The sequence below is a fragment of the Engystomops pustulosus genome, chromosome 6 (genome assembly GCF_040894005.1).
Source record: "Engystomops pustulosus chromosome 6, aEngPut4.maternal, whole genome shotgun sequence".
NCBI lineage: Eukaryota > Metazoa > Chordata > Amphibia > Anura > Leptodactylidae > Engystomops > Engystomops pustulosus.
Genome location: NC_092416.1, coordinates 129982402 through 130005854, shown reverse-complemented (window position 1 = coordinate 130005854; position 23453 = coordinate 129982402). Strand labels below are relative to the sequence as shown.

Genomic DNA, 23453 nt, shown 5'->3' with positions numbered 1-23453 from the left:
TTGACAGGTTTGAGCAATTATCTTAATTCAAACTGGTCAAAAACGCATGCGTTTTTTAACGCATGCGTTTTTAACGATCTGAAAACGCACTAACTAAAAACGGCCCAAAAACGGCCTAAAAACGCCATGTGTGTCTTCACCCAAAGGCTAAACCAACCTCTATAGCTTGGTCCCGCAGAGATGTGAGTGGAGGGAGAATGAAGTTGTTGGACACATGACCCGCTGTCTTAACAAGCCCAGCTGTGGTTTTAATCACTGTACAGTATGGTCCCATTAAGTACCTTTAACGAATAACCCCACCAAAGTTCGGCATCTCCCTTTAACCCCTTAATGCTCTGCGCCGTAGCTCTACGGCGCAGAGGTATAAGGAGTGTATTACGATCGCCGCGCCCCCGAACGTCATCGTTTGACTTCTGCAGTGGCTCATTGTAATGAATGTGCTGCAAAAATGCCATATATTGCAAGACAGAAGTATTGCAGTATATGGTAGGAGCGATCTGACCATCTAGGGTTAATGTACCCTAGATGGTCTAAGAAATAGTGGGAAAAAATTAATAAAATATTAAAAATTCAAATCACCCCCCTCTTCCTAGAACTGATATAAAACATAATAAACAGTAAAAATCACAGACACATTAGGTATCGCCGCGTCCCAAAATGCCCGATCTATCAAAATATAAAAACAGTTACGGGCGGCGGTGACCTCCGAGGCGGGAAATGGCGCCCAAATGTCCGAAATGCGACTTTTACACCTTTTCACGTCACATAAAAAATGAAATAAAAAATGAGCAAAATGTCGCACAGACCTCAGAAAATTACCCCTCACACAGCTCCGTGCGCCAAAGTATGAAAAAGTTATTAGCGTCAGAATATGGCAAAATTTTTTTTTTCTTTTTTGTACACATTCGTTTAATTTTTGAAAATGTATTAAAACACAATAAAACCTATATAAATTTGGTATCAGTGCGATCGCACCGAACCAAAGAATAAAGCTGAGGTGCTATTTGGAGCGCACAGTCAAAGTCGAAAAAACTGAGCCCACAAGAACGTGGCGTTTTTTTAAAAAATTTTTCCACATTTGGAATTTTTTTTCAGCTTTAACATGGCATGTTAAAATAAATAACATTACGGGAAAGTAAAATTTGTTACGCACAAAATAAGCCCTCACACAGGTCTGTGCACGTAAAAATGAAAAAGTTATGGATTTTTGGAAGTTGGAGAGCGAGAAATGAGCAAAAAAACCCTGCGTCCTTAATGGGTTAACCAATAGCTTACTTCAGAGTTAAAAATCTTCTCCTCGTAGTCTGTGTTGTGAGAAACATTCATTTCAAAGGAGGCTTTCAGACAGTTAATCCTAAAATTAGATGGAAAAAGAAAATTTGGCAGATGACAATCCTGAAATTAAACCTGTCACAAGAAAATACAATCAAATCTTTAGACAGCATATTATAGAGCGGGGGGGGGGGGGGGGGCTGTGCAAAAAGATTTTCAGGTTCATAGGAATCAGTTCTATATGTCATTCATCCATTTAAAGATTTACTATAAAAAAAATACTATCCAGGTGACAGGGAGCTCAAAGAAACATAAACAAAACTGCATTTAAAACATTTGTAGTCTAGGGTTAGCTAGGATTAAAAAAGAAGGTAATTATGATTAGTGGTAATTAAAGGCACTGACAGGAGGATTCACCGTTTCCCCAAGGGATAGGAATCTGCATGGCACAAAGTAAAAATATCTATCAGCCTATTTATCAATAAAAACATCATAATTAAAAATAAGAAAAATTGTGGGAAAAAATCTGCAGAAAGTTTGAGAAAATCCAATTACTGGTAGAGTCATATTTTTTTCACTTTATCTCCACAACGTCACTGGCAAAAGGAATGAAAGTGAACACATTGTGGGAACACAGCTGTCAAAAGAACTCTTTGGGGCACGTGATCAAACTTTTGGCTTGATTTTTTTTTTTTTAAATTTTTGAGACTTTTGTGCTCATTTGCGCTTATAACTGTCTCCCTTCGAAGTTCGCTATGGTCTAGTTTTCTGTAGTTTTCCATGTGCTATCACTTGAATCCAGATGTAAAAGTTGTCACTTATTTAAAGTCTCAAAAAAGTCTAAAATTTAAAGCTGCCAAAGTGAACTCAACACAGTCAGCACAGTCTCCCCTTCCCCTGCACTTCCTGCTGCAGCTAGATTACATTGGCAGTGGGAGGAGGGGGAGATCAAGGGCAGATCTCTAAAGCTGCTTGATAAATTTTGCTTATAAAGTGTTAATGTCTGCAGTGTACTGTATTTGTCTGACTAAGGCCCAAAAATAAACGCGCAAATCAGTAGATGTAAAAATTGGGTGACAAATATATGCCATAGTACTGGCGTACCTTGTCTTTGAAGATAAACTTGTTCTTGTAGAAGTTGAGTTGGAGAGGAGAAAAGAAGTATAAACTTCCCCAATTAACGTATGATTTGTATGCCCATGAGATGAACAAACCCTGTTACTTCTGCAATGACTTACATAAGATTTTGGGACTGCGCAGAGCCTCAAAGGGAAAACTTGAAATTAAAAATGCTGAAGACTTTCGTTGAAAACCACTGCTATTCTCAGACATTTTTGAGATTCTTGGAACATGTTAATATGTTTCCTTTTGGACAACAAGCAAAATGATTACAAAATGGAGGCAAGTATCTTCCTTACATAATTTGTTTCTCTGTTAGGCCATTTGCTTCACCACTTTTTACTGCAGAGTATCACATCACATGTAAGTTACAATCCAGGAACCATTCATCTCCTGCTCCACATTGGTGAACAACAGAAGATGAATAATGATGAGCTAGGGTAGTGGGACTGCTTAAAGGAAACCTACCATTTCAGATCGTCGGTGTAAGCTGTAAACACCAAGCACCAGCTCAGGGTGAGCTGGTGCCGGTGCTTAGTTTCGTTAGTGTTATAAACCACGATATCGCGGTTTTAACACTTTTTAAACTTTATAGCAGAAGCCGCTTCGGCGCTGCGCGCTACCGTGCGCGTGCAACGCCTGCGGCATTTCCTATGTAGGCACGCGCACGATCGTGCGCACACAGCGCCGAAGCAGTTTCTGCTATAAAGTTTAAAAAGTGTTAAAACCGCGATACCGCGGTTTATAACACCAATGAAAGTAAGCACCGGCACCAGCTCACCCTGAGCTGGTGCTCGGTGTTTACAGCTTACACCGACGATCTGAAATGGTAGGTTTCCTTTAAGGCATAGCTGCACCCAACACTTAAATCCCCTGTGTGTTATGTGAAGACTTAATCACTTTAACAATTGAGTAGATAAGAAGATCAAATATTATATGCCTCGCAAAGCTCAATATGTATAATCAACCATGTCTGTGTGTTGTCCTCCCCAAATTACCCACCCCCCCATCCAACAGTCCTCCTGAAGAGACGATCCAGCCTACCCCTCAAATTCTCCTGACAGTACCAGTGGGTGTACTAGAAATGGGTCATAAGACTCACAAGACTCACAGACTTACAGGCAGTCCCCGGGTTACATACAAGATATATTCCATAGGTTTGTTCTTAAGTTAAAATTGTATGCAAGTCCAAACTGTATATTTTACAGTTGTAGATCCTGACAGAAAATTTTTCGCCCCAGTGACAATTGGAGTTTTAAAATCTTTTTCTGTAATTGGACCAAGGATTATCAATAAAGCTTCATTACACACACCTTACAGCTGATTATTATGGGACTATAGTAAAGGATTCAGAGAGCTTCACCAGAGGTCACAGTGGCCAGAGGGGTTCGTCTTTATCTAGGGAACGTCTGCAAGTTGGGTGTCCTTAAGTAGGGGACCACCTATATCTCCTTTTTATGATACAATAAAGACTTTCCATTTCCTAAAAAAAAGCTTTTGTGCCCTTTTCTTTATGCCTCGTTGTATCCATCTCTTTAATGTTTAAGAGAATTTTTAATAGCTCTACTAATTCAGTCATAGTGGGGGATGGGGTTGTAGCCATCTAGTTAGAATACATCTCTTTGCCACCATGATAATATGAAGTAATTATAATTGTTGGGGAACCTCCTCTCCGCTGTTACTGTTTCCCGTTTTTCATCAGAGGCCACTCCCTTTTAGGTCATGAAATGCCCGGTTCCATTTTTTGAGTCTCTCCTGACAATGCCTAATTTCGAATATTGAATTAAAATAGTTCATCAGAGTCAACACAACATCCAAACACAAACCCTTGTAGAATTTGACAGGGGGACCATTAAGGCCCGATATGACTGCAATATGTTTGGCTTTTATTTAATCTCATTTAAAGATGGCAAAATCTCCTTAGTAAGAAAGTCCTGCCCCATCTCCATATCTCAAGGGACGTCTGTGTACAATTTACTATAAAAATGCAGAAATATGGTACTCTGAGTTGTGTCAGTGACATGGCGTAAGGCACCGATCTGTGTTATTGTCTGCCTACCTAGGTCAATGTGGCCATTAGTTTTCCAGCCTTATCTCCATATTGTATATCCATAGGGGCGTGGTTTGAGATGACCATGTCTTCTATGCGGGCATCTACCACTTGTCAAACTTGCAGCATAGAAGAGAATACATTGTAAATTCTAGACCACGAAATGAGAAGTGCATAAAATCTCTACCTTCTGGATGGTGTACTCTAAAAATCACTCAACTTGGCGTGTTCCAGGAAAGTAGTTATGGTACAATCATTCAAGCACAGAGGACAGGCAAGTTGTTGTGTTTTGTGTTTATCCTACCCTATTAGCCTACACTATGTACTACCTGCCGGGATCATGTGGGTAAAAGTCGCTTAAAGAACCTCCGCCTGCAAATGATTGTAGAAAGGATCCAAATTACCATTGGGACTATATACATAATATAAGTCAAACGTTTTTCCTGAATGCAGGAAAGTTAGCCTGAACATTTTACCTTCTGTATCAGTTTCTGTATCAGTTTCGTGGGTCACTTCCTGAGGGCGCGTTCACATGTTCCGCTAGCGCCGCGTTCATAACGCGACGCTAGAGCACAGGGGGCGGAGTTTGGGGCGATCGCATATGCGTTTCCCGGGAAACGCATATGCCATCGGCCTGAGCCCCACCCACTGTGCGCTAGCGTCGCGTTATGAACGCGACGATAGCAGAACGTGTGAACACGCCCTGAATGGGAAAGGTACTATTTATAAGGGTTGACACTGCTGCTTTTCCACAGCTTCTTCATTCTAACAAATTCTTCCGCTGATAGGTGTGTCTCTTGCAGCCTGACAATGTCTGGGCACATACCTTTTAAGTGGCGATATATTGCCATTTGTTTATTAGGGGAATGCAGTCCTTTAATGTTCCATGTTATGATCATGACTATTTATAGCACTTAGGGGCCTTATACGACAAGAACTGAATATTCTATAGTGGGATAGTTCGGGGTACACTTAAAGTATGGAAGGAGAAGTAGGCGAAACAAGTTCTAGCTCAGGAGTAAAAAGCAACACACATCCCACCCACAGAAAAAAGTAAAATAGTAGTAACATAAAACAAGCAGCACAACAACAGCCATAACCCTAACAGCCGCCAAACCCTTTATAGTATAGAAATATGATATGCATAGTCCATAAGGCAAGCAATTTTTTTTTGCTTTTTTATGCGACCCCCCGCCACTTGCCTAAGTGATACACAAAAGACCTGACATTACAGAGAAACTGTCATCAAGAGCGCTTTTTCTCCCTCATGTCCCCATAGAGAATAGTGTACACAATGCAAAAGGTTGTTTATATGTTTTAAGTGACTTTTTCTGAAAAACTTCATCTAACTTTTCTACATGCAGAGCTGTGTCCTTAGTGGTGAGTGAGGAAAGGGGCAGACATGTATGATATTCTGTGGGGGAAAGTGTCAGAGGGGAGGGGATATGGGGGACATGGGAGGTTCTGGGTGCTGCCCCGCTCATGTCAGAGAGCTGCTTTACCATATCTGTCATTTTGTGATCCTCTTCAGCGGCCGGTTCTGTCTACCTCAATTTACTGCCCCCGCCTTGTGGGTGCTTCTCAGGAGGTAGCAGTCCATATGCCAGGGACAAGGGAAGCTGCTGAGCATGTTTAGTCCCTGATTGGTCACCATTGCTGGTAGCCAGCAGGTTTGCAAGTACTAGATTCATGAAGAATGTGCACCACACGTCAAAGGCAAACTGTACCTAATGCAGTTTGCACTGTTTTTTTATAAATGTGGGCCCATGTTTTTTTCAATCAAGATTCAATGAGGAAATATTGGAGGAAAACATACATAAGATTTATGTAAATCTTTTCACCCATTGTTACTGGTAGAAAGTAGCCAGATCCTTTATAAATACCTGGATTTTGTATTTATGCATAAGAAACCCTGGATCTGCAGTTGGGTGATGCACAAACGTCTAGCATGCACCCATGACTTCCTGGTGGAATGTGAAATCTAATGGGCAGGGTGCTGACTTACCTTCTTTGCTCATTCTTGTGATAGAGGTTTAAGACCTGTGTCTGCTGGCTCCAGAAATTCTGAAAGCACAAATGAAGGACGGGAGCAGAAGATAATGATCAGAGGTCTCATATTATCTCTCCCCTAAGTATGCTGGCAAAGGTGGATGAGGGCGATGAAAGTGACAAAGATATGGATTTGTTTTTGTACTTGACAGCACCAAGATGTGAGCATTTTTATCTGTAATCTTAGATTCTTTATTGTAAGTGTAGAGAGGAAATTAATACCCTTAACATTCATGGATGGAGAAGTGTATTTCAGCTCTACTTACTGCAAATTCTTTTTCCATTTGCTTTAGGGCTTGTGAATCGTTTTCAAAACTCTCAATCTCTTCCAGCATGGTGTGATGGAATTTTTCTAGATGCGTCATTCTAAATCACACATAAAAGATTTAGTGATTATTAACCCCTAAGAAGCTCCCAAATAAAAAAATGATCCAGTACTGACCTGCATTCTTGGACCTGAACATCTATTGAGGTCCAGTGCTTCTGTGCTGACTTTAGAGATTGCTTTGTAAAATAATCCATTTTTCTTGAACGATTCTAAAACAACAATCATTTAATTAATGACTGATGTAATGTAAAGTAGTGTTTTTGTAGAATAAAGTAAAATCTTATAAGACTTTCCAAAATACTTGGGCTCACATTTATTTAATTCTTTGCACCAGTTTTCTGTCTGAAAAGAACATGCAAACTGCTTGCACATGTATTTATATAGTGTCTGCGCCGGTTTTGTGTTACGGCTGCACTGTGTCTGACAATAGAGAAAAAATGTGCACCTAAAGGGGCGTGTTAATACTTAGTATGAGTAGATAACTATATATTTCTAAGGCAGACATTATCAAATGTTCATCCTTTTACACCTTTTGGCAAACTGCAAACTGCAGGTCTTGAGGCACATAAAGTGACGAGTGCAGATGACAATAAAATAGACTGCTTGGGCAGCTAACTAGAGCTCTGTATGAAGCCAACTGTAACTATAACCATGAATATCTCTGCTTCTCTGGCTCAAACACACTACTCTACTGTACATATAAGAAAAATAAAAAGAACAAAAACAGTCAATTAATTATGTCCCCATAGTGTAGCAGTTTATATTTACCAATGATAAACTGGGGCACATTTACGAAGCACAGCGCAGTCTGTACTATGTGCAGCGTCCAGTGTAGTGTGCAGGGGGCACCAGATTCAAGATTTCTTTTCTTCATGAATCTGGCGCCCCCTGCACTGATCCGACAGTGCACCACTTTTTTTTGGACCCAAGTGGTATGTCTAATGATGCAGGTGCAGCCAGGTACCTCCGGCCTGCATTCCAGATATGCGTACCAGCAACATGCTGGGATCTATGCACACTTCCCTACAAACGGAGAAGCTATCGGAGGATTAAGAACACATAGGGGTATGTCTATACACCATGCTTGGTGGATTTTTAAACACTTTGACACTTTATATTGCTATCATGTTTTCAACCTATGCACAATATATGATGTTACTGCATCTTTATAACATAACGTTATATACATTATGATGCACTTGTTGTATCCTAACACTGTACATATATGTATATTTGTTTATATGATGAGACATATGCAACACATTATTGATCTTCACAACCTTGTAGGGTGGGATTTGTATGGTCACATGACCTGTGTATTTTGCATATATACTCACCTTGTACACTGATTGTTTGGCTTGAGAAAGGCTCAATTGGAGCCGAAACGTCGCTACTGCTACACATGAAATAAAGAGGATCACTTTTTCTTCAATTTGACGGTTTGGAGTGCTGCTTATTTCCTGATGTTTATTTACGGAGGAGCCTGAACCCACAGCTGCTTGATTGCCGTGTGCTGCCTGGACTTTCTTTTTGTAAAAATAGTTTAGTTACATTCCCATAAATAAACTTAAAGGGGTATTTTGGGAATATGAACGTCACAAAAAACCCATCATTTTATAAACAAATGAATACAACAGAAAATGGAGCTTAAATAGTTTGATTTTGTTATTCACAAAATTTTATGGCCTCTCTAAAGTATGCGGAGCTATCACCAAGATGGCCGCCAGTGGAAACTACAAGCCCCATGATCCTTTAGTTCTCAGTAACTCCTCCTTTCTCTTATGCTCTGCTTCCAGTGATGATGTAACAGACTGTCCTGCCCTCTTACCATGTGTGTAGCTGGGATCACTGCCATTGCCTCACAGAAATGACGTCTCACCCCAACATCGTCCATACTGGATGCCCTGCAACAAACCGACTACAGCCAAACATAGTGGTGATCACATGACCTGCCCAGGCAGGTGCAGAACATGTGGACATGTGACCATCGCCCATCTTCTGTCCAGTGTTTGCTCCATGCGGAGAAAATCAACGGACTGATTAAAGGGCCAGTAGCATTTTAATTCGTTATTACTCTGTATGTCAGCAGCATAGGGGAGCAAAATTTTAAATAACAACTAATTATTCTGATTCCTGCTGAATACCCATTTAAGTTATCCTACTCCGCATTAGAGGGGGTGTATACTGCTCAGCGGACCCCTCCCATCTACTCATCCCCATGTTCCATGCCTCTTCTCAGGATGTCATATGACCAGGGTGATGTCATCCAAGGTCCTTTACCCAGTAAGATTTGCATTGTCTATTGTATGTATCTGATCACATGAAATCACTGAATGCCTCCAGGAATTTATCCTCCCCATGCCTCAATAAAGGCTGCTGTGATTTCATGTGATCAGATACATATGGGATAGACAAATCAAATATTGCAGGGTAAAGAACCTTAGATCACAGTGGACCATACGTGCTAACTTTCAGAGAGATGAAAGAGGGACAAAGGTTGTGGCGCGCTAGAAATCCCTCTAAGCCACATGTTTTCCCCCACCCCTAACTCCACTCCCAAATACAGTATTGGTCTCCGCTTAGCGCCCCCCATTGCCCTTTACATTGTGTCCCCCTAGCTCCCTGTCATCTACTGTGTCCCCCAACAGCAGCTCTCCTTATACTGTGCCCCCCAGCAGCAGCTCCCCTAATACTGGGCCCCACTAGCAGTCACCTTCATACAGTGCCCCCAGCACCAGCTCCCCTCATGCTGTGCCCACCCAGCAGCTCGCCTCATACTGTTACCCGCCCAGGAGAAGCTCCCTTCATACTATGCCCTCCAGCAGCAGCTCCCCTCATACTGGGCCCCCATAGCAGCGGCCTTCATACAGTGACCCCCAGTAACAGCTCCCCTCATACTTTTACCAAACCGTCAGCAGATCCATTCATACTGTGCCCTCCAGTAGCAGCTCCACTCATACCTTTGCCCCCCCATCAGTTCCTGAAGACACTCTCTATTTGGGGAGGAGGGGTGGGGCTTACCTTTAAAAGGTGCTGTTTCACTGAATCTGCAGCTGCACTACTGAAGGGAGCACTGTGGGAGGGAGGAACAGCTGTGTTCCACACATCTCCTCTGCATTCTGCTTCCGTAGTGAATCTTGTCAGGACCAGTAGGCAAGACGCAGAGGAGATGGGTTAATTAATGGATTGCATCGTTTTTTCATTTATTTTTTGCTCCCCACCCTCAAAAAGCTATAACTTTTGCATTTTTTTCGTGTACAGGGCTTATTTTCTGAGTAACAAATTTTACTTCTCAGTGATGTTATTTATTATTCCATGGCCCATACTGGGAAGCTGGAAAAAAATTTCAAATGTGGTGAAATTGGTGAAAAAATGCATTTGCTTAACTTTCTTGTGGGCTCAGTTTTGACGACTTTCACTGTGCTCCAAATAATGGGGCGCATTTACTTACCCGGTCTGGAAGTCATACCGAAAGTGCATTATCCGACGACAATGCACTATGCCGTGATTCAAGAAGATTGTGCACCCGATATCCTGCATGTGTCGCTTCCCCGCTCAGGTCCGCCAGAGTTCACCATCTTCCTCCATGTAAGTGCATGGCTTGCGACACAATTTTTAAGATAAATCCTGCGCTCTGTCCAAATCTGTCGGAGAGTCCGATGACCTGCCCCCCCCGATTTCGCATGAAAGCCGGCGCCGTTGCGCCAAAATCCGATCACGTGCCACACAATCCCCTTCTTAGTCCCTGTCCCAGCGGCGCAATCCCCGGGACTGCGGGACCCTTAGTAAATAAGCCCCAAATGTCTAATTTATTCTTTATTTCGGTACGATCACGGTGATACCAAATTTATATAGGTTTTATTGTGTTTTAATACATTTCCAAAAACCACAGAAAAAGTTTGTTTTGCCATCTTCTAACCTTAATAACTTTTTCGATACTTCGGAGTAAGACATCATTTTTTGTGAGATGAGCTGATGTTTTCATTGCTACCATTTCTAGGACTAAGATCTTTTCATCACTTTTTAATGTAAAAAAATGGTGCAAAAGTCAAGTTTCAGACATCTGGGGCTATTTTCCGTTTTACTGTTCACCGCCAGCAATAATCGGTTTTATATTTTGATACATTGGGCATTTTGTGATCTTTACTGTTTATTTAGTTTTATAAAAGTTTTTTTTTATTTTTTATTACTATTTTTAGACCCTCTAGGGTACTTAGTCCTAGATAGTCTGATCGTTCCTGCCATATACTGCAACACTAATGTACTGCAGTATACAGTGTTTTTATATAGGATTCTTTACAATGTGCCATTGGCACATTGTAACAAATCTACAGAAGCCATACAGCTTGTTATGGCAATCGATCGCCGCTCGCCGATGACGTCACTGGGGAACGGGGAGCTCAACCAAGATAGCAGCTCCCATGTACCGTTGTCTTTTCAATCCCGCCGTTGTTAGCTATGGGTATTTGCTGCAATATGCAGCAAACCCCATGTATGTATGAAGAGGGCTCCCCTTGTGAGCCCTCTTCATATATCCTTAACAGCTCCCTGATGGATATATCCATCAGTAAGAATTAAAGGGACCTCATTTTCACTAAAGGCAGGTTACAGAAGCCCATTACAGCTGCATTGCAAAGACACCTTTCTTCTTTCTCTTAGTACAGGCAGTCCCCGGCTAACGTACATAGGGTCTGGAGGTTTGTTCTTAAGTTGAATTTGTATGCAAGTCGAAACTGTATATTTTATAATTGTAGATCCAGAAAAAAAAAATTTGGCCCCAGTGACAATTGGAGATTAAACATTTTTTGCTGTAATGGGACCAAGGATTATCAATGAAGCTTCATTACAGACACCTTACAGCTGATTATTGCAGTCTAGGATTATAGTAAAGCATTCAGAAAGCTTGACCAGAGGTCAGAGGGGTCTGTCTGTAACTATGGGTTGTCTGTAAGTCGGGTGTCCTTAAGTAGGGGACCGCCTGTATTTGCATTACAATGTTTTAAAATACTTTGCACCCTGACAGAATCTGTTTTGTCTTAACCCCTTAAGGACGCAGCCTGTTTGCAGGTTAAGGCTCGCAACTTTTTTTTTAAATTTGACCAGTGTCTCTTCCTGTGGTAATAACTTTTGAACACTGTTACTTATCAAAGCGATTCTGAGATTGTTTTTTCCCCACATGTTGTACTTCATTTTAGTGGTAAATTTTGGCTGATAAGTTTTGCGTTTATTTACAAAAAAAAAGAAAAAAATGATGAATTTTTAGAAAAATTTGCCATTTTCGAAATTCAAAATCACCGCGTTTTCAGGCAGATAAATTTACCACCTAAATAACTTGCAGAATAACATTTCCCAATTGTCTACTTTTCATTTTCATAATTTTTGAAATGTTTGGATAATTTATTTTGACGTCACGCGGCTTACAAATCGAATAGCGATTTTCCGTATTTTCGGAATTGACTATTTTGGGGATAAATACAGTTTGAAATCAAATTTTACATATTTAGCAACAAAACCCCCTATATAACCAACCCATTTTCAAATCTGCACCCCACAAACTATCAGAAACAGCACTTACAAAAATTGTTAACCCCTTGAGATCTTCATAGTAATTGAATCAAAATGGCGGTGAAATTTAGAATGGTCAAATTTTGTCGGTTATACGTTCATTTAGCCCTAAAATTTACACATTTCCAAAAGATAAAAAGAGAAAACTCACCATAAAATTTGTTCTACAATTTCCCCTGAGTGCAGCGACCCCCCACATGTGGACATTACTTGTGTTATGGGGGCACAGCGAGGCGCAGAAGGGAAGGAGCACCCTGCAGCTGCCAGGATTTTAGTTTTCTGGTTGCCCCCTTTTGAAGGCTATAAAATGTTCGCTTTTTCGTTATTGGGGCCATGTGACGGCATTTTTTTTGCGGGATGAGATGCTTTTTCCAGTGTTACCATTTTGGGGTTGGTATCACCTATTGTTGAAAATTTTGGAACTTTTTTTTGAGGTCATGAGTAGAAAAGCATCAATTCTGTACTGGATTTTTTACTTTTTTTGTTTTCGTGTTCACCGTATAGCCTAATAATCCTGTTATCTTTATTATATGGGTCGATACGATTACGGGGATACCAGACATGAATATTTTTTCTTATGTTTTACTAAATTTGCCAAATAAAACCCTAATGTGGGGAAAAATCTATCATTTTTGCATCGCTGTCTTCCAAGTGGCATAACATTGTTACGTTTTTGGCTACAGAGCTGGTTGATGGCTTGTTTTTTGCGGGACATGTTGTTCTTTGCAACAATATCATTCTGGAGTACATATGTTTTGTTGATCACTTTTTATTGCATTTTTATTGGGATATAATAGGTAAAAATAATAATTTTTGGCGGGTTTTTGACGTTTTTTTTTTACGGCGTTCATCATATGGGTTCAATAGTTATTTAGTTTTATTCTATGGGTTGTTACGGACGCGGTGATACTATATATGTGGGGTTTGTGTTATGATTTAGACTTTTTTGAGCGTTATATGTCTCTTTATATGTTTTGGGGCTTATGGGCATTTTTTGTGATTTATAAAGTAATTTTTTATTGAAAAACATTATTTTGTACATTTTTTACATGATCCACCATGGGATATGAACAAGCAATCATCTGATTGCTTGTTCTTGATAATACTCTGCAATACTAATGTATTGCAGGGTATTATCAGTGCCAGCCTATGCAGATGCATAGGCTGACACTTTGCCTTTAACCCCTTAAGGACGGAGGGTTTTCCGGCTCATTTCTCGCTCTCCAACTTCAAAAATCCATAACTTTTTCATTTTTACGTGTACAGACCTGTGTGAGGGCTTATTTTGTGCGTAACAAATTTTACTTTCCCGTAATGTTATTTATTTTAACATGCCGTGTACTGCGAAGCTGAAAAAAAATGCCAAATGTGGAAAAATTGAAAAAAAACTGCACGTGCGTCACGTTCTTGTGGGCTCAGTTTTTACGACTTTCACTCTTCGCTCCAAATAACACGCCTACTTTATTCTTTGGTTCGGTGCGATCGCGGTGATACCAAATTTATATAGGTTTTATTGTGTTTTAATACATTTTCAAAAATTAAACGAATGTGTACAAAAAAGAAAAAAAAATTTTTGCCATCTTCTGACGCTAATAACTTTTTCATACTTTGGCACACGGAAATGTGTGAGGGGTCATTTTTTGCGAAATGAGGCGACGTTTTCATTGCTACCATTTTGAGGTCTGTGCGACATTTTGATCATTTTTTATTTCATTTTTTATGTTATGTAAAAAGGTGTAAAAGTCGCATTTCGGACATTTGGGCGCCATTTCCCGCCTCGGAGGTCACCGCCGGCCGTAACCGTTTTTATATTTTGATAGATCGGGCATTTTGGGACGCGGCGATACCTAATATGTCTGTGATTTTTACTGTTTGTTATGTTTTATATCCGTTCTAGGGAAAGGGGGGTGATTTGAACTTTTAATATTTTATTAATTTTTTTTATTTTTTAAACTTTTTTTTTTCTTTTTTTTTTCACTATTTTTTAGACCATCTAGGGTACAATAACCCTAGATGATCAGATCGCTCCTACCATATACTGCAATACTACAGTATTGCAATATATGGCGTTTTTGCAGGTCTTACATTACAATGAGCCACTGGCTCATTGTAACGAACCTGCATAAACCATGTAGCCTCGTGTCAAGAGAAGACCCGAGGCTACCATGGTAACCGATCGCCGCCCCCCGATGACGTTCGGGGGCGTGGCGATCGAAAAAAAGATGGCGGCGCCCGCGTGCCGCCGTCTTTTAAACGCCGCCCGCGACTTTGCGGGCGGCGTTTAGAGGGTTAATAGCCGCGATCGGTGCAAGCACCGACCGCGGTTATTAGCGGTGGGGGTTTTGTGCAAAATGCAAAAACCCCCACCTCTGTATGAAGAGGACTCAGCCCGTGAGCCCTCTTCACACATCCCTTATACCTCTGCGCCGTAGAGCTACGGCGCAGAGCGTTAAGGGGTTAAGATGACGTCACAGACGCCATCTTAAAGGTAAACCCTCCAGGCTTCTCTGGGGTCCCGGTCGGACCCCAGAGGAGCCAAAACAGCGATCGGCCCCCCCGAAAACGGTGCGGGGGGGCCGATCGTGGGGTAAAGACCCCCAGAAGGCAAGTTAAATGCCGCGGTCGCGTTGACCGCGGCATTTAACGGGTTAAACACCCGCGATCGGAGCCCACTCCGACCGCGGGTGTTAGCCGGGGATGTCAGCGGTAAAGTACCGCTGAAATCCCGCGGCTAACGATGCCGGTTCGGCTGCTATGTAGCGCTGAACCGGCATCGGCTCTGCGCCGTAGCTGTACTGCGCTGAGCGCTAATCGTCGGAAGCTGCGCAGTACAGCTACGGCGCGGAGCGCTAAGGGGTTAAGGGTTGGTCTTAGGTTTGGATGCATTTCAAAAAACAACATGTGAATTGTCTGTACTGCAGACTGCTCAGCACCCACCTTTCTGCTCCTCACTCCTGCTCCTCTCTCCTGCTCATTCACAGAGCTCACAGCCTGGTGAACTGACATCATGGGGGAGGAGCTGTCCAGGAGCACAAAGGTGGGGGGTGAGAGCTGAGGAGTGAGAAGCACACACAAGTCAGGTGTTGTTTTTTTAAATGCATCCAAACCAAAGCCAACCCATTGAACTAAACAGATGGTTCTGTTAAGGTGCAAAGTAAGTTACAACACACAATTATGTTGTCATGCAAATGCTTAGAGAAGGCAGATTTGCAATGCATGTCTAATGACCTTCTGCAACCTGTCCTTAGTGAAAATGAGGTCCCTGGTGACAGGGACATTTTTGTTTTGAATGAAATTTTAAATATTTAGCATTGAAAAACCCCTATATAATCAACCCATTTCCAAATCTGCACCCCTTAAACCATCAGAAACAGCTTTTAGGAAGATTGTTAACTCCTTGAGATCTTCATAGTAATGAAAATGAAAGTGTAATTTCATCTTCTTGTCGGTTAAACGTTCAATTAGCCCTAAAATGTATTCATTTCCAAAAGATAAAAAAAGAAAACCCATCTTACAATTTGTTATGTAACTTCTTCTGAGTACAGCGCCCCCCACATGTGGCCGTAACTTGTTTTATGGTGGCACAGCGAGGTGCAGAATGAAAGGATCGCCTGGCAGCTCCCAAAATTTTAGTTTCCTCATTGGCCCCTTTTTGTAGGTTATAAGATTTTAGCTTTTCTGTTACAGGCGGTCCCCTACTTAAGGACACCCGACTTACAGACAACCCATAGTTACAGACGGACCCCTCCGCCCACTGTGACCTCTGGTAAAGCTCTCTGGATGCTTTACTATAGTCCCAGACTGCAATGATCAGCTGTAAGGTGTCTGTAATGAAGCTTTATTGATAATCCTTGGTCCAATTACAGCAAAAATTTTGAAACTTCAATTGTCACTGGGACAAAAGAAAAAAATGTGTCTAGAACTTCAATTATAAAATATACAGTTTCGACTTACATACAAATTCAACTTAAGAACAAACCTCCAGACCCTATCTTGTACGTAACCCGGGGACTGCCTGTATTGGGGTCATGTGACGGCATATTTTTTGCGGGATGCTTTTTCCAGTGTCAAATGACAAATATTACAGACATGCTTTTATGAATGGATTATAGTATATCTCACACTATCCAACTAAGTTACCTTAGACCAGTGATGGCAAACCTTTTAGAGGCCAAGTGCCCAAACTACAACAAAGACCCGCTTATTTATCGCAAAGTGCCAACACAGAAATTTAATTTGTGATTTATACTCCCTTCTCTGTCACAGTTTTCATTGATACCAGCACCCTGAGGACACCAATAAAGCAGAAAATAGTCCCAGGTACAGCTATCACTTTAAAATAGATCTGTGCACAGCAAGTCCTGGGCTGTCTGGGACTGCAGGAACATGCCTGGAGTCACCTCTGGTGATGGCCTGAGTGCCCACAGAAAGGGCTTTGAGTGCCACCTCTGGCACCAGTGCCATAGGTTAGCCATCACTGCCTTAGACATTGCTCTCCTCAAATTAATTCCAACATATATAGTGCCCCTTTAATTAAAATGTACAGTGTCTTCCAAATTATAATATTGTGCCTGTCGTGAATTTATAAACCAGCTATTTACATATATACTTCACAAGAATAAAGCTCAGTAAATACAGCACCAGTATGGAGTTCAATACATAAGTACAGTACTAGAACTGGGTTTGATACAGAAACACAGCACCAGGACCAATCCCTGATTCATATTTACAGTATCCCTAAAAATTTTACATATGTACAGAGCCCACTTATTTACATGTATACAGTACCCCCATAATGAATACATACAGCCCCCTTTTAATAATACTGTGCCCCTGTAAGAAATATACATAGATACTGAGCACCCTATATTAGTTATATATACTGTGCCCTCCCTATCAAATACCATCCTCCCTTTATCAGATGTATATACTGTGGCCCTCTCTATTAGATATATGTGTGATGATGCATCTGTATACATATCCCTGATCAAACGCTGCAGTACTGGAGGCCTGCGCTGGTAACCACAGGGAGAAAACTACAGAATTCAAACAATTAAAAACATGACAACCCCCTTTCCCAAGTTTACAGGTATCCAGCACACTGCAACCCCTGCAGTATATAGGCATACTAGACACTAAATCCCCCCCGGTACAGAGATAGCTAGCAAACTGCAGCCCTGTCAACAGTATAAAGGTAGCCAGAACACTGAAGCCCCCCAGTATATAGGTAGCAAACAAACTACAGCCCCCAATAGTATATAGGTAGGCAGCACAATGCAGCCACCTCCCCCCAAGTATATAGGTAGCCAACAAACTGCAGTCCCCAAAAGTCTATAGGTAGCCAGCATAATGCAGCCCCCCACAGTATATAGGTAGCCAACACACTGAAGCCCCCCTCTCTCAAGTATATATGTAGCCAGCAAACTGCAGCCCCACCCAACAGTATATAGGTAGCCCGCACACTAAACCCCCCACCCCCCAGTATATAGGTGGGTACACACTGCACTCACCCTCCCCACCCATTATATAGGTAGCTAGAACACTGCAACCCCCTCCCCCCAATATATCGGTAGCCACAATGAAGCCAGCCCCCCAGTAAATAGGTTACCAGCATACCGAAGCCTCTCCAATATATAGGTGGGTATACCCTGCACCCACCCTCCCCACCCATTACATAGGAAGCCAGCACACTGCAACCTCCCTTCCCCCAGGATATAGGTAGCCACAATGAAGCCCCCTCCCCCCCCGAGTAAATAGGTAGCCAGCATATTGCAGTCCACCCCACTCCAGTATATAGGTAGCAATTGAGTACACTGCTCCCAGTAAAAAACAAAAAACAAGTGCTCGCGCCCAGGCACATCACCCAACTCTTCCGGTGGAAGAAATGGGCCTGGACCCATCTTTGAAGAGGAGTGCTTCTATAAAAGGCCAGGTGATCCGGTAGTCCAAATCCGTCTAGACCCTTTTTCCTAATCAACCCGCCATCTTGCCTAAGGCTTCACTGAGCTTGTCTCTCTCTCCCTGCCTCTAGCAAATCCCCTTGCATTTCAGGATGGAGATCTCATTGATTCACACTCACTGACTTCCTGGCAGCATGTACACAGTACAATGTTCAGAAGGTAAAAGAAAGTTTATATAAAACTTGTACCTGATAATTTAAACAAACTTTTAGCTCACAGAACTAGATAGATCATAACGTATATGTATGTTCAGCGAGTCCGCGCCCACACTCTGGAATTTTACACTGACCATCAGAGTGGTAGGAGCTAAAAGTTAATAGTTAGCATTGAATACACCACTCCCCAAGTTACTTATTTGAATACACAAATATTTAGAAAAAAAAGGTCCAGCTCATCAGTATTTTGGGGCCAGTATGTAATGTAGATACCTCCTCAGACCGCAGTAAGCAGTGCAGCAAAATATCAGATCCAGCACCAAAATGCTCCCCTTATTTAAAAAGTTTTGTCCTCAGCCTTTGAGAAATTACAATTGTTCCATAAAACAAGTCCAGCACAGGTAACATGATATCAAGGGCTTGAAACATGTAGGTGGTATGACGTTGCCTGTATTGAAGAAGGCAACGCAGCCTTGTACTTTTTTTGATATGGGACTGATCAGTTGGAATGCAATTCAGCTTAATTCTGGCACTGGAAGTGCTATAAAGTGACATTATTGCCTGGATAAACTTTCATGGAATACCAAATTTGTGCAGGGTTGCAGTCATGCAAGTCCAGCTCACCCTGTTCTCGGCATCAGTGCTGAGAAGGACCAAGTGTGTCTTGGATTCAAATGCATAGTGGATGACATTCAAGACTCTTTCAGAGTTGTGATTGCCCTCTCTGCCTGGCACAAACACCTTTATTAACCGACTGGCTAGTATTTTGGCCCAAATGTTGAGATCTACATTAAAGGGAACCTGTCACCACATTTTTCACATCTATTGGCAGGTTCCTATAGAATCCTAGCAACTATTATTTTAGCTAAAAATGGATTCCCTTGCATCCCCATAAAATCAGAATTATATAGAAAGAGTCAAGGGCATGGCCTAATGTCTAATGACCTGAGTGACATCATCAGAGGTCCTTTAGTTTGCTTAACATTAGCAAACAGTACCCCATGCACATATCTGGCCACATGAAATCACAGCAGCCTGCACAGACTTATAGTCCTCTCCATGCAGGCTGCTGTGATTTCATGAGATATATTCTTGGTGTACAGAGTGCAAATGTTAGAAGGCTAAAGGAACTGCGATGATGTGACCCTGGTCACATGACATAACTGCTGATAAAGCAAGTGGATGAGCTGCTGGATTTAGCCTGAGGAGGCCATGCCCTTGACTTGTTATAGACATCCCTGGATTCCAGGTAAAATAATAAAGTTGAATATATTTGAATCTGAGGGAAGCAATTTTAGCTAAAAGAAGAGTGGCAGTTAATTACTAGGGCTCTATGGGAACCTGCCACTAGCTGTATTTGTGAAAAATGTGGTGACAGGTTCCCTTTACAGGACCACTGTGTCCCTGTAGTAAAGAAGACTACACACCACCCCCTTTGGTGGCTTGTTCTCCTTTGGCAGGGGAGACAGAGATTGATGAATGCGTTCAATAATAATGGGGTTAGTTCTGTCTGGAGATAGCAAATCTACAAATAGAGCTTTGTCTGTATCAGGCAGCATCATGGGAGATACTTTCTGGGATTCCACATGGCCTAATATTTTTTAGTTTTCTTGGTCTTGAGGATTAGTGTTGTATTGAGGGCTTCTGCTTTCATGTTGAAGTTAGATGCTGAAGTATGTTCCACAATGGCTGTCTGGTTGTCCTCCAGCGTTTCTACCCTCTGGCCTATGCCACATACCTCCTTGTGAATTGCGTAGGAAAGATCTTCCATTACTGGTGTTAGTGCTTGTGCCAGTCCCTTTTTTCAGCAAGGAACCAGATAGTGAAGAAGAGTCAGAGGAAAACGCTTCCCTGATGATGCACCAAACAAGGGACAGATTTCCTGGTTGATAGAAGCCCTAGACAAGATCAACATCCTTGCAGAAGGGCTTAGGATAATTGGGAGTGACCTTAAAGGTGTATTCCCATTTCAGCAAATTAATGTTATTGTTTTTATTATAAAAAGTTATACAAATTTCAAATATACTTTATGTATCCATTCCTCGTGGTTTTCTAGATCTCTGCTTGCTGTCATTCTATAGAGTTTACTTTCAGGGAACAGAAATCTGACCACTTTTACACAGGTGTACAGCTCGTTAACATCACAGAGAGTAATCAGGGCTGTGTGTTATAACGAGCCGTGCACCTGTGTGACCATGGTCAGATTTCTGTCCACTGGAAGTAAACATAGAAGCTTTCTATAGAAGAACAGAAAGCGGAGATCTAGAAGACCGTGAGGAATTGATACAGAAAGTATATTGAAAAGTTGTATAACTTTTTATAAGACAAACAATATCATTAATTTGCTGAAATGGGAATACCGCTTTAACATCGACCCACAAGTTGATTGCTCCTCAGGTAAATCCCCTGTTCCCCAGTGGGTACTAGAGGAATTTCTAGTGTCCTTTCCTTCCTCTGGGGGTCTCTGATGCTGTGTCTCTCAGAATTTTGCCCATGTTGTGGTGCATCGGGATCACTAAATTGTGTGTTGCTGTAGTAATGATGCGAGAGCTCAAAGAGAAGCGACTGCCATGCAGCTCAGTCAGGCTCCACCACCTCGGGGTCTACATCTATTGTTAAACTGCTTCTATTATGTTACCTTTTCAACTAGTGCAGAAAGGACTATTGGTCGGTTATTTGTCAACATGTGATAGCAAAAGCTATTAACTAACCTGGATTTTTCTTGCAAATTCTTTGCTTATTTGCTGGCACATTACACCAACCTCAGAACTGCTCCCATCCCATGTATCTGAGACTGTAGTGGAGACATTGTTCCCTGACACACTGGAAAGATGATCTGAAAGAAAAACCATGTAATACTTTAATTCTGTAATACATTACAGTAACTTGTATGAACTACACTCTCCGGCCACTTTTTTAGGTACACCATGCTAGTAACGGGTTGGACCCCCTTTTGCCTTCAGAACTGCCTCAATTCTTCATGGCATAGATTCAACAAGGTGCTGGAAGCATTCCTCAGAGATTTTGGTCCATATTGACATGATGGCATCACACAGTTGCCGCAGATTTGTCGGCTGCACATCCATGATGCGAATCTCCCGTTCCACCACATCCCAAAGATGCTCTATTGGATTGAGATCTGGTGACTGTGGAGGCCATTTGAGTACAGTGAACTCATTGTCATGTTCAAGAAACCAGTCTGAGATGATTCCAGCTTTATGACATGGCGCATTATCCTGCTGAAAGCAGCCATCAGATGTTGGGTACATTGTGGTCATAAAGGGATGGACATGGTCAGCAACAATACTCAGGTAGGCTGTGGCGTTGCAACGATGCTCAATTGGTACCAACGGGCCCAAAGAGTGCCAAGAAAATATTCCCCACACCATGACACCACCACCACCAGCCTGAACTGTTGATACAATGCAGGATGGATCCATGCTTTCATGTTGTTGACGCCAAATTCTGACCCTACCATCCGAATGTCGCAGCAGAAATCGAGACTCATCAGACCAGGCAACGTTTTTCCAATCTTCTACTGTCCAATTTCGATGAGCTTGTGCAAATTGTAGCCTCCGTTTCCTGTTCTTAGCTGAAAGGAGTGGCACCCGGTGTGGTCTTCTGCTGCTGTAGCCCATCTGCCTCAAAGTTCGACGTACTGTGCGTTCAGAGATGCTCTTCTGCCTACCTTGGTTGTAACGGGTGGCGATTTGAGTCACTGTTGCCTTTCTATCAGCTCGAACCAGTCTGCCCATTCTCCTCTGACCTCTGGCATCAACAAGGCATTTCCGACCCACAGAACTGCCGCTCACTGGATATTTTTTATTTTTCTAACCATTCTCTGTAAACCCTAGAGATGGTTGTGCGTGAAAATCCCAGTAGATCAGCAGTTTCTGAAATACTCAGACCAGCCCTTCTGGCACCAACAACCATGCCACGTTCAAAGGCACTCAAATCACCTTTCTTCCCCATACTGATGCTCGGTTTGAACTGCAGGAGATTGTCTTGACCATGTCTACATGCCTAAATGCACTGAGTTGCCGCCATGTGATTGGCTGATTAGAAATTAAATGTTAACGAGCAGTTGGACAGGTGTACCTAATAAAGTGGTCGGTGAGTGTATTTCTCTGTAATCTATTCTTATTTGTTATCTCTCTTATTCATATTTCACTATGATTGTGCTGCAAAGAAATTAGGGTCCCGTGCACACAATTGGCAATGTCCATAGGAAATGACCAGCCACACAGCCAATCTGGGCAGGAATAGGACCTTCCCGTTAGGAAAGCTTGTTCATGGCACGGTAATACATGGTGCATGCACCATGACCGCACTGTGAACATGCCCAATAGAAGTCTATGGGGCCGCGAGTTAGCCGCAGCTTGTGTGGCTGGCTCATATACACGTTTGTGTGCATGAGTTCTTAGGCTACCTTCACACTAATGTATGCCTGCCGGGCCGTAGCACAGCAAACATACGTTCGCGGCAATGGAGAGGAGGAGGGGTGACCCATCCCCTCTCCAAAGAGATACATGGCGCCGTAATACAGGGAAAGATAGGACATGTCCTATCTTTTTCCCGAGTATGGAGCAGTATGGTGCAGCTCTGTGCGCCCATTGCCAGCCTATAGGGGGAGAGTGGGAGGGATATATGTCCCCCAACTTTCGTGTGAATGTAGCCTTATTGTCAGATTATTTGCGCAGATCACAGATGACCACTAGAGGTCCTTTGCTACCCCTGAGTTAGTGGGTGCTAACTGCTATGATGTCTTCAATACACTTCACATAGGAAAAAGAAGATCCTAGTCCCCTGTATATCTGCAGCTTACAGTTTATAATCACCAGCAGCAGTGATTATGTAGTAGTACTGAACAGTTAGGCTCTTGAGGAGACCATAAGACAATAGTTAGTCAGTGATTTTGATTACAATCCAGACAACTAAACCACTGCTAAGAATAA

The 23453-nt window shown here is 42.1% G+C and overlaps 1 protein-coding gene across 4 annotated transcripts in view; it reads right to left on the bottom strand.

Moving 5' to 3' along the window:
- Window positions 1-23453, bottom strand: part of SYCP2 (synaptonemal complex protein 2) — a 152008-nt gene that overhangs the window by 3362 nt on the left and 125193 nt on the right. For 3 of the 4 annotated variants that reach the window (XM_072110997.1, XM_072110996.1, XM_072110998.1), the window contains exons 37-41: window positions 21210-21334; window positions 6933-7027; window positions 6757-6856; window positions 6447-6505; window positions 1276-1354 (exon numbers count right to left, since the gene is read on the bottom strand). In XM_072110997.1, the coding sequence (XP_071967098.1) occupies window positions 1276-1354; window positions 6447-6505; window positions 6757-6856; window positions 6933-7027; window positions 21210-21334 (458 nt within the window). Of the gene's footprint in view, window positions 1-1275; window positions 1355-6446; window positions 6506-6756; window positions 6857-6932; window positions 7028-21209; window positions 21335-23453 lie in introns of those variants that run through there. The other variant, XM_072110999.1, reaches the window with a different exon arrangement.